The sequence below is a fragment of the Oryctolagus cuniculus genome, chromosome 1 (genome assembly GCF_964237555.1).
Source record: "Oryctolagus cuniculus chromosome 1, mOryCun1.1, whole genome shotgun sequence".
NCBI lineage: Eukaryota > Metazoa > Chordata > Mammalia > Lagomorpha > Leporidae > Oryctolagus > Oryctolagus cuniculus.
In genome coordinates, this window is record NC_091432.1 from 190,216,243 (window position 1) to 190,230,489 (window position 14,247).

Here is a 14,247-nt window from a genome sequence, read left to right on the forward strand (position 1 = left end):
GGGATTTGAACTGGCACCCATATGGGATGCTGGCACTGCAGGTGGTGGCCTTTCCTCCTACTCCACAGCATTGGTCCCTCAAATAAATTCTTCATGATTTCAGTTTCTCTCTCTCCCTCTCTCACCACCCCTGCCATATACTTTATTTGAAAGGCAGAAAGAAACAGAGATCTTCATCTGCTACTTCACTCCCGGAATACCCACAGCAGCCAGGCTGGCCCAGGCTAAAGTCAGGAGCTTATAACTCCATCAGAGTCTCCCACATTTGTGAGAGGGACACAAGCACTGTAGCCATCATTTGCTGCCTTCCAAGGTTGCATTAGCAGGAAGCTGTATCAGAAGCACAGGAGGTCAGGACTTAAAGCAGGCATCCCAAGCAGTATCTTAACCTCTGTGCCAAATTGGCACACCCAATATGTCATGTTGATTAAATTAGCTAAGAAATAATTTAACTGCATTAAAGTAATATAGCAAGTACATAATGGAGCAGTGACTGAATTGAGATTCTGTGAACATTAAACTGGGTTCCTGGTACTTTTTTTACTTAATAATTTATAAGTTAAGCAATTCAACAATTTAAAAACATTAGATTCTTTCAATTGTCCATCTGCATATAAATGACAAATTCTGGGTCTACCTCTTAAACTCTGAGGGCATGAAAATGAAAGTTCCATGTTTGTCATTGGTTAGAGACAATATACGAAATAATTGTACAGCCAGACATTAAATTAACATTTTAAATTAACATTAAAATTTGTAAATTGAGGTGTATAAAATTAAATTAACATTTAAATTAAAAATTTAATTAACATTAAATTAACATTTATTTTTTATTTTTTAACTTTTATTTAGTAAATATAAATTTCCAAAGTACAGTTTATGGATTACATTGACTTCCCCCGCCATAACTTCCCTCCCACCCACACCCCTCCCATCTCCCGCTCCCTCTCCCCTTCCATTCACATTAAGATTCATTTTCAAGCCAGCGCCTCAGCTCAATAGGCTAATCCTCCACCTTAAATTGCATTTAATAAAACTGTTAAGCCAGAGATCTCTGAAATAGAAGAGTTTATTGGGAAAAGAAAAGAGTTTATCGAGCTGTTACTGATGCCATCTAGAGAAGGACCAGGTCCTGGAACAAGCTCCATAACTACAAGCAGCAAGACTAGAAATTATTTGGAATATGTCCATTGCACCTTGGAGCCAAGAGCATTTTTATAATGAAAATTTGGGGAAGGAAAGCATACATTGTTTACAGTGAACCTGCACTGGCTATCAAAGCAGGGACAATTTGGGGATAAGGAGGACAATCTCTAAGAAGTACTTGTTGCTTTGTGGATGACTTGAGTTAATTGTCTGGAAAATGTATATCTAAGCAGGAAAAGCTGGCATCTGAAGGTTGTGGCACATGTTTGGGAAGGTGTATGAGTCTTCCATTACTTTCTGCTGTTAACTGATTAATTTCCTTTTCTCTCCCTCTCTCTATCTTCTGGCCCTTGTAATTAAATTTAGAACATTTCAGAATTTTTCTTTTATCATTTTCTAATCTAGCAAACATCATAGCTTAGTCTAACTTACCTTAAACATGCTTAGAACACTTACATTAGCTTATATTTTGGCAAAATCATTTAACACAAAGGCTATTTTATAGTAACAAATTTAATATCATCATTAAACAATGGCAATGCAGTACATTTTATGGTACCATCATTTGTTCTCATGATCCCATGGCATACTGGGAGTTCCAAGTGCTGTCACTGCCCGGCATGCAGAGAGCTTTATACTACTTATCATTAGCACAGGAAGACACCAACATTCAAAATTGGAAGTACTGTTTCTAGTGAATGTGTATCACTTCTGCACCACTGCAAAGGTGAAAAATCCTAAGTCAAGTTATCAGTACCCAGGGACTATTATATATATGACAGAAAGTATTATAAACATTTTGGCAGAAATGATGGAATTTTAATATTTCCAAGGTCTTTCAAAGTTAAGATTAAGACTGTATCCCCCCTCCCCCAAAGAAAAACAAATCCATTGGAATACAAGGAAAAAAGTACAAAATGTGAAATATGAATTCCATCTTTGGGGGGTTAGCAGCCTCTGAAACACATTGTGCTTCCTGGCAATGTGGAAGATTAAAGAAAATGTTTCAAAGTGAATATTTGTTTCAACCTTTCTTTTAAAAATAGCTGTTAAATCAGATAGTTGGTCTCAAGCTTTTGATGTCCAAAGAGAAGAAAGACATTCTCCTAGTGCTAATACATTTGATCAGCTTTTTTCTGTTGCTAAACATCTAATATTATCTTTTTTCATATTTTTGAAACAGTCAAGGTAACTACATAATTCACAAAATAATGGCTAATATGAAATTTAGTGATTATCTTTACTTTATTTAAAGGTAAACAAAATAATATATCCCTCAGTTTTTTATTTATTTATATAAAGGGAACAAATTTCATGTAGTTCATATATACAGTTATTAACGACATAATGATGGCCGGCGCTGCAGCTCACTAGGCTAATCCTCCGCCTGTGGCACCGGCACACCGGGTTCTGTCCCAGTTGCCCCTCTTCCAGGCCAGCTCTCTGCTGTGGCCCGGGAGTACAGTGGAGGATGGTCCAAGTGCTTGGGCCCTGCACCCCATGGGAGACCAGGAGAAGCACCTGGCTCCTCGGTGTGCCGGCCGCAGCACGCCGGCCGCGGCGGCCATTGGAGGGTGAACCAACGGCAAAGGAAGACCTTTCTCTCTGTCTCTCTCTCTCTCACTGTCCACTCTGCCTGTCAATAAATAAATAAATAAATAAATAAAAATAAGAACATAATGATACTTCCTACCCTACCCTGTCTCCCTCATTCTAGGATATAGAATGCAAATTTTCAAACACTAGCCAATCAATTTTCCTCTCTGGACGCACTGTTATTGGTTTATTGTTTAATTCCTGAGGATTATTTACAAGATGTAAGAAAATATTAGCCTTGAATACTTCTTCTTGCCTTAACCATATGTTATATCTTAGATAATTTTCCATAATGTAGGGGAAGAAAACTTATCCTGTACCCTGTATATGGGGGCCTGCAAATAAAACTGACAAAAGATTAACAGGAGATAAAACTGAATTTCATAGATACGAGAGCCAAGAAAAGAAGCAGCTGGCTCATCAAATGGTTAAACTTGTGAGTATATACTTACCTTTGTAGGAAAAAGGAGAGGAGATAAATGTTTTTTTACAAATAGGTTTCTTTAGGGTGGACAAACGGAATTTTAGGGGAGCAGAGAAGACAGTCTGCGGTAGGGGCCAACATTGTGACATAGCAGGTAAAGCCAATGACTGTGATGCCCGTCTCCTGTATTGCCGCCAGTTCGTGTCCTGGCTGCTCCACTTCCGAACCAGCTCCCTGCTAATGGCCTGGGGAAAGCAGTGGAAGATGGCCCAAGTGCTTTCCAGAGAAACTTGGAAAATAACTTCTGGCTCCTTGCTTTGACCTGGCCCAGCCCCAGCTGTTGTGGCCATCCAGGGAGTGAACCAGCGAATGGAATATCTTTCTGTCTCTCCCTCACTATTTTTTTAACTCTGACTTTAAGATAAAATAAATAGAGAAAGAGAGAGAGAGAAATAATGTTCCTCTATACAGGGATGAGCAGTCTTTCCGTCTTCTTCAGGGCTACAAATCGGGATTTATGGTGGCCTCATTTCCTAGAATTTGCTCCTTTTAGTCATATAAAGAAAGCTCTGAGGCCGGCGCTGTGGCTCGATAGGCTAAACTTCGGCCTGTGGCGCAGGCACAGAGGGTTCTAGTCCCGGTCGGGGCACCGGATTCTGTCCCGGTTGCTCCTCTTCCAGTCCAGCTCTCTGCTGTGGCCCGGGAGTGCAGTGGAGGATGGCCCAAGTGCTTGGGCCCTGCACCCATATGGGAGACCAGGAAAAGCACCTGGCTCCTGGCTTCAGATCAGTGCGGTGCGCTAGCCACAGCGCGCCAGCTGCAGCGGCCATTGGAGGGTGAACCAATGAAAAAAAAAAGGAAGACCTTTCTCTCTGTCTCTCTCTCTCTCTCTCATTGTCCCCTCTGCCTGTCAAAAAAAAAAAAAAAAAAAAAAGAAAGCTCTGAAGGCTTTTTTTCACCCTTCATTTGTGGGATCTCAAATGCCTTCAGTTTAAAATAATCTTGATGCTAGTTCTGGGAATTCAAATGGGGCTCAGAATATCAAAACAGAGAATTCTTTCTATTGTATTGTTCTTTAGATCTTTCTATTAATCTTCACTAATTCTAGGGGCCAGCACTGTGGCTTACTTAGTTAATCCTCCACCTGCAGCGCCAGCATCCCATATGGGCACCGGGTTCTGTCCCGGTTGCTCCTCTTCCAGTCCAGCTCTCTGCTGTGGCCCGGGAGGGCAGCAGAGGATGGCCCAAGTGCTTGGGCCCTGCACCCACATGGGAGACCAGGAGGAAGCACCGGGCTCCTGGCCTCGGATCAGCACAGCGTGCTGGCGGTAGCAGCCATTTGGGGGGTGAACCAACGGGAGGAAGACCTTTCTCTCTCTCTCTTTCACTGTCTAACTATCTGTCACATAAAAATAAATAAATAATTTTCACAAATTCTAAATCAAACATCGATATAGCTATTTCTTTGGATCACAAAGAGAAGTATGTCTATTATATGACTACTGTATTATCAGCATACAATTCCATTGTGATTTCCTTTCTTTTGAGGCTCCTAGGAGAATCCCTTTTTCTTTTTTTTTTTTTTTGACAGGCAGAGTGGACAGTGAGAGAGAGAGACAGAGGAAAGGTCTTCCTTTGCCGTTGGTTCACCCTCCAATGGCCGCTGCGGCTGTTGCGCTGCGGCCGGCGCGCTGCACCGGCGCACTGCGCTGATCCCATGGCAGGAGCCAGGTGCTTCTCCTGGTCTCCCATGGGGTGCAGGGCCCAAGTACTTGGGCCATCCTCCTCTGCACTCCCTGGCCACAGCAGAGAGCTGGCCTGGAAGAGGGGCAACCGGGACAGAATCCGGCGCCCCGACCGGGACTAGAACGCAGTATGCCGGCGCCGCTAGGTGGAGGATTAGCCTATTGAGCCGCGGCACCGGCCAAGAATCCTTGTTTTTAATGACCAAATTTTATATAATTTATGATTGTGGCATTATTTAATCTGTATCCTTAGATTTTTCCTAATCTTTTGCTATTAAAACCCTGTACAGACTAATAATCTTGAGTAGGAACATATGTATTCCATATGTATGAATTCAATCTGATTATATACTGAATTCCTAAAAGTGAATTGCTGGGTCAAAGGCCATGTACCTTTGAATTTTTATAGCCATTTTCTTTCCATAGACTTTACCACTAGTATATCAAAGTTCTTGTTTCAGCTGATATAAAATACACTACTAGGCTGATTAATCTTTCACTATTTTTCATTAGAATATCTAATGATGACACCCCTGAAAGTTTTATGTTCTAAAATAAATCTATTAGCTGTTTGTTACTAAAATGAAACATCTGAGAAAGCTAGCTTCATAAAGATAAGTAGTTTATTTTGGCTCACAGTTCCGGTGTTCACAGTCTAAGATCGGCTAGCTCCACTGGTTTACCCTTTGGTGATGGAATTCTTATTGGAAGACAGAACATCGTATAACAAGAGACAGGGGACACATATATTTATTTAAATCTGTGTAAAGCAGGAGTGGAGAGCCATTTGTCTGCCAAGTACCATTTGGATATTTATAATGTCATTCATAGACCATACAAAGTTATTAACTTAAATATTAGCCTGCTGTACACTTATTGAATTGAGTCCTGCCTATGGTTATGTTGGCAGGGCCAGATCAGATGATTCTGCAGGCTTTGTATAGCCCATGGGCCGAACATTTTCCACCCCTGGTATAAAGCCACCAGGATTCAGTCATAGGTGCCCCATCTTAATGACCAAATGCAATATCATCACATCCCAAAGGCCTCACCTCTGAACAACATATTTGTATTAAATTTCTCCCATCATAGAACCATTAACTTATGACTTGGAATTTACACTCCTGAATGAATTTGGAGCCAACCTTTGTTCAAATCATAGCATCTACAAACATACTGCAGAAGTGTGTTCATGATATTTTGTTAATGTTTTTCCTCTTTGGGCCCTGGGATGCTTGGCTATCTTCAGTATTTAAGTAATATTCTCTTGGTTAAACCTTACTGCCTCAAGGAAACAAATAATCAGTTGGACTGTGGGTTACATAATAGCCTCTAATTAACTGAATAAATCTTGCTTCCTCTCACTGAGAAATTTAATATGGGACAATAATCTGGCAATGGAATCAGAAACCAAAAAATCCATAGGGAAAAACTAGTGCATGGTCACTAATGAAGCAGCAGAGGTCCTAGATAAGTAGCAACAATGAATAAATATATTATGAGTAAGCAAGAAACCTTGAGATAAAATAAATACAAAATAGAAGATGAAACATTTTCTTGAAAATAACTGGAATAGTAGAAACAAAATCAGAGAAAAAAAGAAAAAGCTGAATCATACTGTCTGGATTAAGTAAAGTCCACTTCACAGAACAGTGGTGCCTGGCCTTTGATTCTGAATTTTTTTTTTTTTTTTTTTTTTTTTTTTTACGATTTTGAAATATGTGGTAGCTCATTGAGGCTCAGCTGCCTGGTTATTTGAGGTTAGGTTCTTGGGACTTCACTGCTACCTTTAGATCTATTTGTGTAAGGAGTGCTGAAGCACTCATTGTTCTATGGAGATACTCAGGATACAAAAATAAATATGTTGCTGCTCTCAATGAATGCATGGCTTTGTGGTAGTAACGTACAAAAAACAAGGAAACAATGACAAAATTTCTCTCCTTGACCAAACCCTAGCTAGGCTCCTCTAAGTACACTTCTTGACTAGGCGTCAACCTTGGCCTACAAAGACTTGAACTAACACTGACACTGTTTATAATAGTTCAAGGCCACATCCCTAGGATGACCCTACTCCACTTGAAGTACTTGCCTGAGAAAATAAGGCTACGAAATAATTTTTTTCCAGAAAACACATCAAGATATGGCTCCTTTCTATCTATGGGAGGGTGGGAACCCAACTTAGATAAGCACTGGTTAACAAACCTAAATGGGTTTCACATGGACCAACGTCCTATTCTAGAAAAATTAGTCATGATACTTGTGTCTTAGTCCATTAGTCTGCTATAATAAAATAGCTTAGACTGAAATTTACAACAGAAATGTATCACTCACAATTCTGGAGTCAGGAAAATCGAATATCCAAGGGCCAGTAGGTTCTGTGTCTGGTGAGGTTTCTCTGTTTCATAGATAATGACTTTTGCTATATCCTTCCATGGCAGAAAGAGCTGAGGGGTTCCAAGAAGCCTGTTTAACAAGGATTCCATTCACAAGGTCTCTGCCTTCCTGACCTAGTCAGCTTCCAAAGGCCCCCAGGTCCCAACACCAGGACCTAAGGGGCTGGACTTCAACATATGAATATTGAGAGGACACATATATTCAGACCATGCGCACTTGCTAACAACAGTAATGTAGACATATTCAAGAGAGGCCAGCAATAGGTATAGGGACTACTGCAATGGAGTTCACAGAGACTGAGCTCAGCTCTGATTACAAGCAGCATAGGCAAGTGGAAATTTATAGCTAAGAGCAGGGTGAGGGTCAGTGGATGGAATGTTACTAAGAAGAAAGATCATGGGTAAAGGGAAAGTCTTCATAGACAAACTCATCTCTTGTTGAAAATAGTACAAGGTGAAAAGATATCGAAAGTGGTCAGATATTAGGGAAAGGAAATTTTTGCCAAACTCACTTAGCAGGATTCTTGCTCAGACTTGATTTTATAGGACAGGGAAGGAAGATTAAGTTGAGCATACACAGAAAGGACTGAAAGGAACATGACTAAAGCTTTGGTCAAGGAGAGAATCTTTTTGTAAATTTTTAAAAAGATTTTATTTACTTATTTGAGAGGTAGAGTTACAGACACTGAGAGAGACAGAAAGGTCTTCCATCCACTGGTTCACTTCCCAAATGGCCAGAGCTGTACTGATTGGAAGCCAGGAGCCAGGAGCTTCTTCTTGGTCTCCCACATGGATGCAGGGGCCTGAGTACTTGGGCCATCTTCTACTGCTTTCCCAGGCTATAGCAGAGAGCTGGATCAGAAGTGGAACAGCCGGGACTGGAACCAGTGCCCAAATGGGATGCCAGACCTGTAGGCGGAGGACTAACCCACTATGCCACTGTGCCACAGTGCCGGCTTCTTTGTAAATCTTGATATGTAAATCTTGATCCAACTAAGTACTTGCTCAGCCACTGCCTTTCCCAACAATTTCATTCACCCTTTAAAATGTCCAATCACTTCTGTACTAATCAAGTTTTAATTCAGTCCATGTTGGACTCTTTTCCATTTTGTAACAGTGTATGAGCCTTACTGATTAAAATCTGTCCTTGTGGGGCTTTTGGCCTAGTGGTTGAGACAATAGTTCTGACACCCACATGCAGTGCCTAGGTTCCATGCTCGTCTCTGTCTCCTGACTTCAGGTGTCTGGAGCCACTGAGGATGGCTCAATGATTGGGTCCTTGCCACCACATGGGAGACTTGGGCTGAGTTCCCAGCTTCTGGCTTCTACTTGCGTACCATCTGTTGGGTGTTTGCTTGTGGGCCAGCAGATGGAAGCTGTCTGTCAGGTGTCCTGCTTCTGGTTTTCATTCAGGTTTGGGGTGGTTGCATCAGATTAGATTGGAGAATCTGGGAATCAAAATGCTCATGCCCAGGTAGGAAGGAAGCCTGTGACAGCCAGTGTAAGTCACTCTTGGTTCCCGTGGTAAGGTTGGGATGGGGGTAGGTGAAGAACTGACAACCGAGCTACAAAATGACTAGCAGGAAGACAAATGTCCATTACAGTCATTCCTGAAACTATTTTACAAACCGCCATATGACATTACTTCATTTATATTATACTGATTTTAAATTCCACAAAGGCAGGAATTTAAGAGGATAAATCTGAATGTAAATAACATATGCAAGTTGGAAATAAGATATAAAATAATGTTAAATATCTCAATATGTATGCAAGTACTTTAAGGTCTCTCCATATGAGGACTAGGAAAATGTAAGCTGAAAGCTATTTTATTAGATAAGTGAGATTGAAGTAGTTCTTAAATCACTTTAAAATCATTTTATCAAAAACACTTTCCACTTAACTCACAGCCTCCCTCATAAATCTGAATCAAAAGAACTCTGATGGAAGGAAGCTGAAAGACAGGAAACTTCCAATAAAATTAATAAAACAGATGGTGCCAGAATCGCATTCATGCTCATTGTTGTGTATGTTATGCAGTCCTAACAGGACGGGAAACTACAATAATTAAGAATAAAGAGACTTTACAAGGCTGCCTGCCACCAATAACTTCAAACCACTCTTCTAAAAAGTGTAAACCATTACAGGGCAGCAGATGTGAGGTTACATAGCAACGTAACACGACCTGCCAGTTAATTCGGTCAGCAACACAGAGGGTGCTCTAATTATCTAGAAAACCGGAGCGTTCAAATAAATCGTTCCGTTCCGTAGCCAGCCTGCAGCTTTGCATTTCTTCCAGAAAAGAACTGAGGTATTAAAAAAAAAAAAACAAAAAAACAAAAACAAAAAAAACCCCTCAGTTCTCAAATATCGCGAGAGCACTATGCTCTTTCTCAGCTCGTCGCTACCGGCGGCGAAAGCGAAGGGCTGCCCAATCGGGAGGCGGGAACTTCTCCAGCCTCGCCCCCCGTTGCCGGGATACGCGACGGCGCGCGTCGCCTAGAGGGTAGGCCTCACGGCCTAGGAAAGCTGCGGGGTGAACCAGGAGCCGCGAGCCGGTGACTGAGTGTGCGGGGCCGGCTTGTGGGTTCTGCTTTAGTGGCCGCCTCAGAAAGAGGTTGGAGCGCCCCGAAGCCGTGCAACCGCCCTCTTTCCGCGCCGGCGGAGGTGAGAAATCCTAGATCTTACCCTTTCTTCCTGCGGTGATTATCGTTTGGAGATGCTGATCGCGCCAAACAAAACAAATTCGAACTCTTGGGTGCTTAGCTGTTGTGTTCAGGCCCTCATCCAGGCCCAGAAGTCCCCAACTGTAGTCGGGCCACGGGTGCAGAGACCTCTAGCAGTGCCCCGAGGAGACCCGCCAAGCTGAGCCGGAGGGTAGGGTCCGGGAGCCTCCGAGAGAAAGCACCCTCTGGGCGGAAGGGTTTCAGTCAAAAGCAATGGATTTCTGACCGTTGGTCACAGTGGAAAGGACTTAGCAACCTTCCACTTAACAAGTCTGGGAAGATTGTTTCGGAAGGATAACGATAGTGATAGGTACTAGATGTTTCGCATGTAACATCTGTACTTTTCAAAGCTGCAAGGTGGAGCTCACTGCCACGTCTCTATTTTAGAGTTGAGGAAAGGCTCCTAAGTGAGGTGCCAGGAGTAAACAACTGGTAACTGCCCCCATCTTTCTGCAACTAACGGCCAGGCTGCCCCTCTGATTGTTTTGATAACCTTGGAGATTGCGTGAATATAGGATTGAAGAACCCTGCAGTTAGCAACATTCCTTGCTAGTGCCTCTGCTGCTCTCTTGACCCCTGTTGGGGCTGGTCTTTGCTCTCTTACACTAGTTTTCTCCTCTTCTGTGTGGTCTGTATTGACATTTCCAGGATAGAGTCTTGGGCACTGTTCTCTTTTTCTCCATATTCTTTCTCTAGCTCATTGTAAGTTTTCTGCATGACTTGTAGTAGGACATAACATTTTTACACTGCAGACCACTATACAAAAATGTTTAAATTTATATAAACACAATATAAAAAGTTAAGGAAACAATACTTATCCTTCTTATGATTAGTGAACTCTTTTTTCCCCCTATGTTTAAAGCATATTGGTCATAACCTGCCAAAATGTTTTTTAAAACTTGTGGTGACTCTCAATTTGAAAATAATGCTACTCTAAATTGTTGGTAAAATGTTTTATATAATATTCTGAATAAAAGAGTGAACTGGCAAACTGGGAGATAATAAATGAATTAAGGAGATAGTTTAATGGGTGGTGTGGTGAAAATAAAGATGAGAAAAGGGAGTAGCCATTTGGTAACAGCAGTTGACACCTTTTGAGATGCCTTACCTCCCTTTTGGGAGTAGCTGAATTCAAGTCTTGGCTCTGCTCCTAAAATCACTGAGTCTCTGCCACCTGGATTGAGTTTCCAGTTCCTGCCTTTGGCCTGGCCCCTTCCAGCTATTTTGGGCTTTTGGGGGAGTTGGCCTGCAAATGGGAGTCCTCTGACTGTTTCTCACACTGTGTCTCTGTGCCTTTCCAATAATATTAATTAATTTATTAAAAAGATGAGATTAAGGCTAGAGAAGAGTAACTGGTTAAGATGTTTGAGATGAAGTATTTCTAAATGATGACTATGAAGGCCTGAAATGTAATTAAGATGTTTACTAAAATTGAGGTCAGGGAACTGTTGAAGGTGGAATATTATGTACTAGATCTAATATCCAAAGGGAAATCACCCAGGGTAATTTGGGATTAGAATGGAGAGGTTGTGAACTAGCTTAAAAAAAAAAAAAAAAAAAAAAGACTCCGGTAAAGACAGAGAAGTTAGGAGGTCACTAGGTAATAGCAACCAGGAAAGACCCAAAGCAATATGGTTCCATTCTCTGGTCCTCAAAGGACGTGAATCCTGTTTATTTATTATTATTTTTTTTTTTTTTTTGACAGGCAGAGGACAGTGAGAGAGAGAGAGAGACAGAGAGAAAGGTTTTCCTTAAGTTGGTTCACCCCCCAACGGCTACAGCGTCCGGTGCACCGGGCTGATCCGAAGCCAGGAGCCAGGTGCTTCTCCTGGTCTCCCATGTGGGTGCAGGACCCAAGCACTTGGGCCATCCTCCACTGCCTTCCCGGGCCACAGCAGAGAGCTGGACTGGAAGAGGGGCAACCTGGACAGAACCAGTGCCCCAACCGGGACTAGAACCCGGTGTGCCGGTGCTGCAGGCGGAGGATTAGCCTATTGAGCCACTGCACCAGCCTCTTCCAGGTCTTTAAAAAAATAAACAGGATTGGGGCTGGCGCCCTGGCACACTAGGTTAATCCTCCGCCTTCAGTGCTAGCATCCCATATGGGCGCAGGTTCTAGTCCCAGTTGCTCCTTTTCCAGTCCAGCTCTCTGCTGTGGCCTGGGAAAGCAGCGGAGGATGGCCCAAGTGCTTGGGCCCCTGCACAGGAGACCGGGAGGAGGCACCTGGCTCCTGATCAGCATAGCTCTGGCCGTTGCAGCCATTTGGGGAGTGAACCAACGGAAAAGGAAGACCTTGCTCTCTGTCTCTCTCTCACTGGCTGTAACTCTACCTGTCAAATAAATAAATAAAAATCTTAAAAAAAATAAAGCTGGCGCCGCGGCTCACTAGGCTAATCCTCTGCCTGCTGTGCTAGTACACCGGGTTCCAGTCCTGGTCAGGGCGCCGGATTCTGTCCCAGTTGCCCCTCTTCCAGGCCAGCTCTCTGCTATGGCCCGGGAGTGCAGTGGAGGATGGCCCAAGTCCTTGGGCCCTGCACCCCATGGGAGACCAGGAGAAGCACCTGGCTCCTGGCTTCGGATCAGCACGGTGTGCTGGCCGCAGCGCGCACGTGGTGCGCTGGCCTCAGTGGTTTGGAGGGTGAACCAACGGAAAAGGAAGACCTTTCTCTCAGACTCTCTCTCTCTCTCACTGTCCACTCTGCCTGTCAAAAAAAAAAAAAAAAAAAAAAAAAGACCTGGAAGAATGTTGTAAAAGTGACACTGGGGCGCAAGGAGAGTGTTGCCTCCTATGCTTTGAAATTGTGGGACAGGAACTTACTAAAATAAAATAGCCTTCCCTAGAAGTTTTACCTTGGGTAATTCTGGCTTCTGTTAAGGTGAAGAGTCAAAGGAAGTATTTCTAGCAGAGACTGAGAATATAAAAGAGTTAGTCATAAACCAGAAAACAGAGACTTGATTGGGAAAAATGTTGGATATGTCAGAAAAGAGAAAACAGAGTATTTGGATATGTCAGAAAAGAGAAAACAGAGTATGGCATGATAACTAGAAGGACTTGTATTTTGGTAAGAAAATAGGATTTGAGGGAGGAATGTTGTAATATATGATCCCATAGTTCTAAATAGAGCATTAATGTCGAATTTGAACAAAATTAAAGGAGGCTTGGCTTTGTAGTAGTACCTGCAATGCCAGTTTTCAAAACAAATCTTTGTGAATTAAATGTTTAAATGAAGGATATTATGGTGTCTTGCTGTAAACACATCAAAGGAAATTGAAATATTTATTGTTTCCAAACAGTGGATAAAGTGAGTAAACAATGGCAAATAATCACAAACCTTCAGCAACTCGCCCTGTTTCAAGAGGTGGAATTGGGTTGACGGGAAGGCCTCCTTCTGGAATGCGACCCCCATCAGGAAATATTCGTGTGGCAACTGGAGTAAGTTTAAAATTAATCTGTTGAATTCTACATATTTTCTGATAGAAGTTGGAAATCCTCTCTATAATTAGAGATTCTACTTTGTTCTATAAATACAGTATATATGTTATTTTGGAATGCATCAGCAAGTATAAATGTGGAAGAATGTTTGAAAGACACTACTGAGGAAAAGGAACACTATTAAAGTGGATGCCTGGCCTTGGTAATCCTCAAATTTATTTATTTATTATTTTTTAAAAATATTTATTTATTTATTTAAAAGAGTTACACAGAGAGAAGAGAGCCAGAGAGAGAGAGATAGTTCTCTCTGTGCTTATCCAAAGTTAGGAGCCAGGAGCTTCCTCTGGGTCTTCCCATGTGGGTGCAGGGGCCCAAGGACTTGGGCCATCTTCTACTGCTTTCCCAGGCCACAGCAGAGAGCTGGACCTGAAGTGGAGGAGCCGGGAGCTGAACCAGTGCCTATATGGGATGCTGGCACTGCAGGTGGCAGCTTTTACCTGCTATGCCACAGTGCCAGCCCCCTCAAATTTATTTTAAAGAAGGAATAATTAAAAAAAAAAAAAGAAGCAGTGATTTAAGTGGAATAGTATATTGGGCTAGAATCAAATGAAATTGGGTAGACTGCACCCATATGTGAGACCCAGAGGAAGCTCCAGGCTCCTGGCTTCAGTTGGGGAGCCAGCTGATGGAAGATATCTCTCTCTGTGTGTCTCTTTCTTTATCTCTGTAACTCTTCCTTTCAAATAAAATAAATTTTAAAAAATCAGTAATATTTTATAAATT

The 14,247-nt window shown here is 42.3% G+C and overlaps 2 protein-coding genes across 2 annotated transcripts in view; one reads left to right on the forward strand and one right to left on the reverse strand.

The window, feature by feature from the left end:
- Positions 1-10,011, reverse strand: part of PLAA (phospholipase A2 activating protein) — a 58,422-nt gene extending 48,411 nt beyond the window's left edge. Inside the window, exon 1 of the mRNA XM_051844876.2 lies at positions 9,993-10,011. The gene's annotated coding sequence lies outside the window, so the exon portion shown is untranslated. The remainder of the gene's footprint in view (positions 1-9,992) is intronic.
- The window catches only part of IFT74 (intraflagellar transport 74), a 116,406-nt gene continuing 111,878 nt past the window's right edge, over positions 9,720-14,247 (forward strand). Inside the window, exons 1-2 of the mRNA XM_002708044.5 lie at positions 9,720-9,971; positions 13,326-13,464. Of these exons, the coding sequence (XP_002708090.2) occupies positions 13,345-13,464 (120 nt within the window). The 5' untranslated portion in view covers positions 9,720-9,971; positions 13,326-13,344. The remainder of the gene's footprint in view (positions 9,972-13,325; positions 13,465-14,247) is intronic.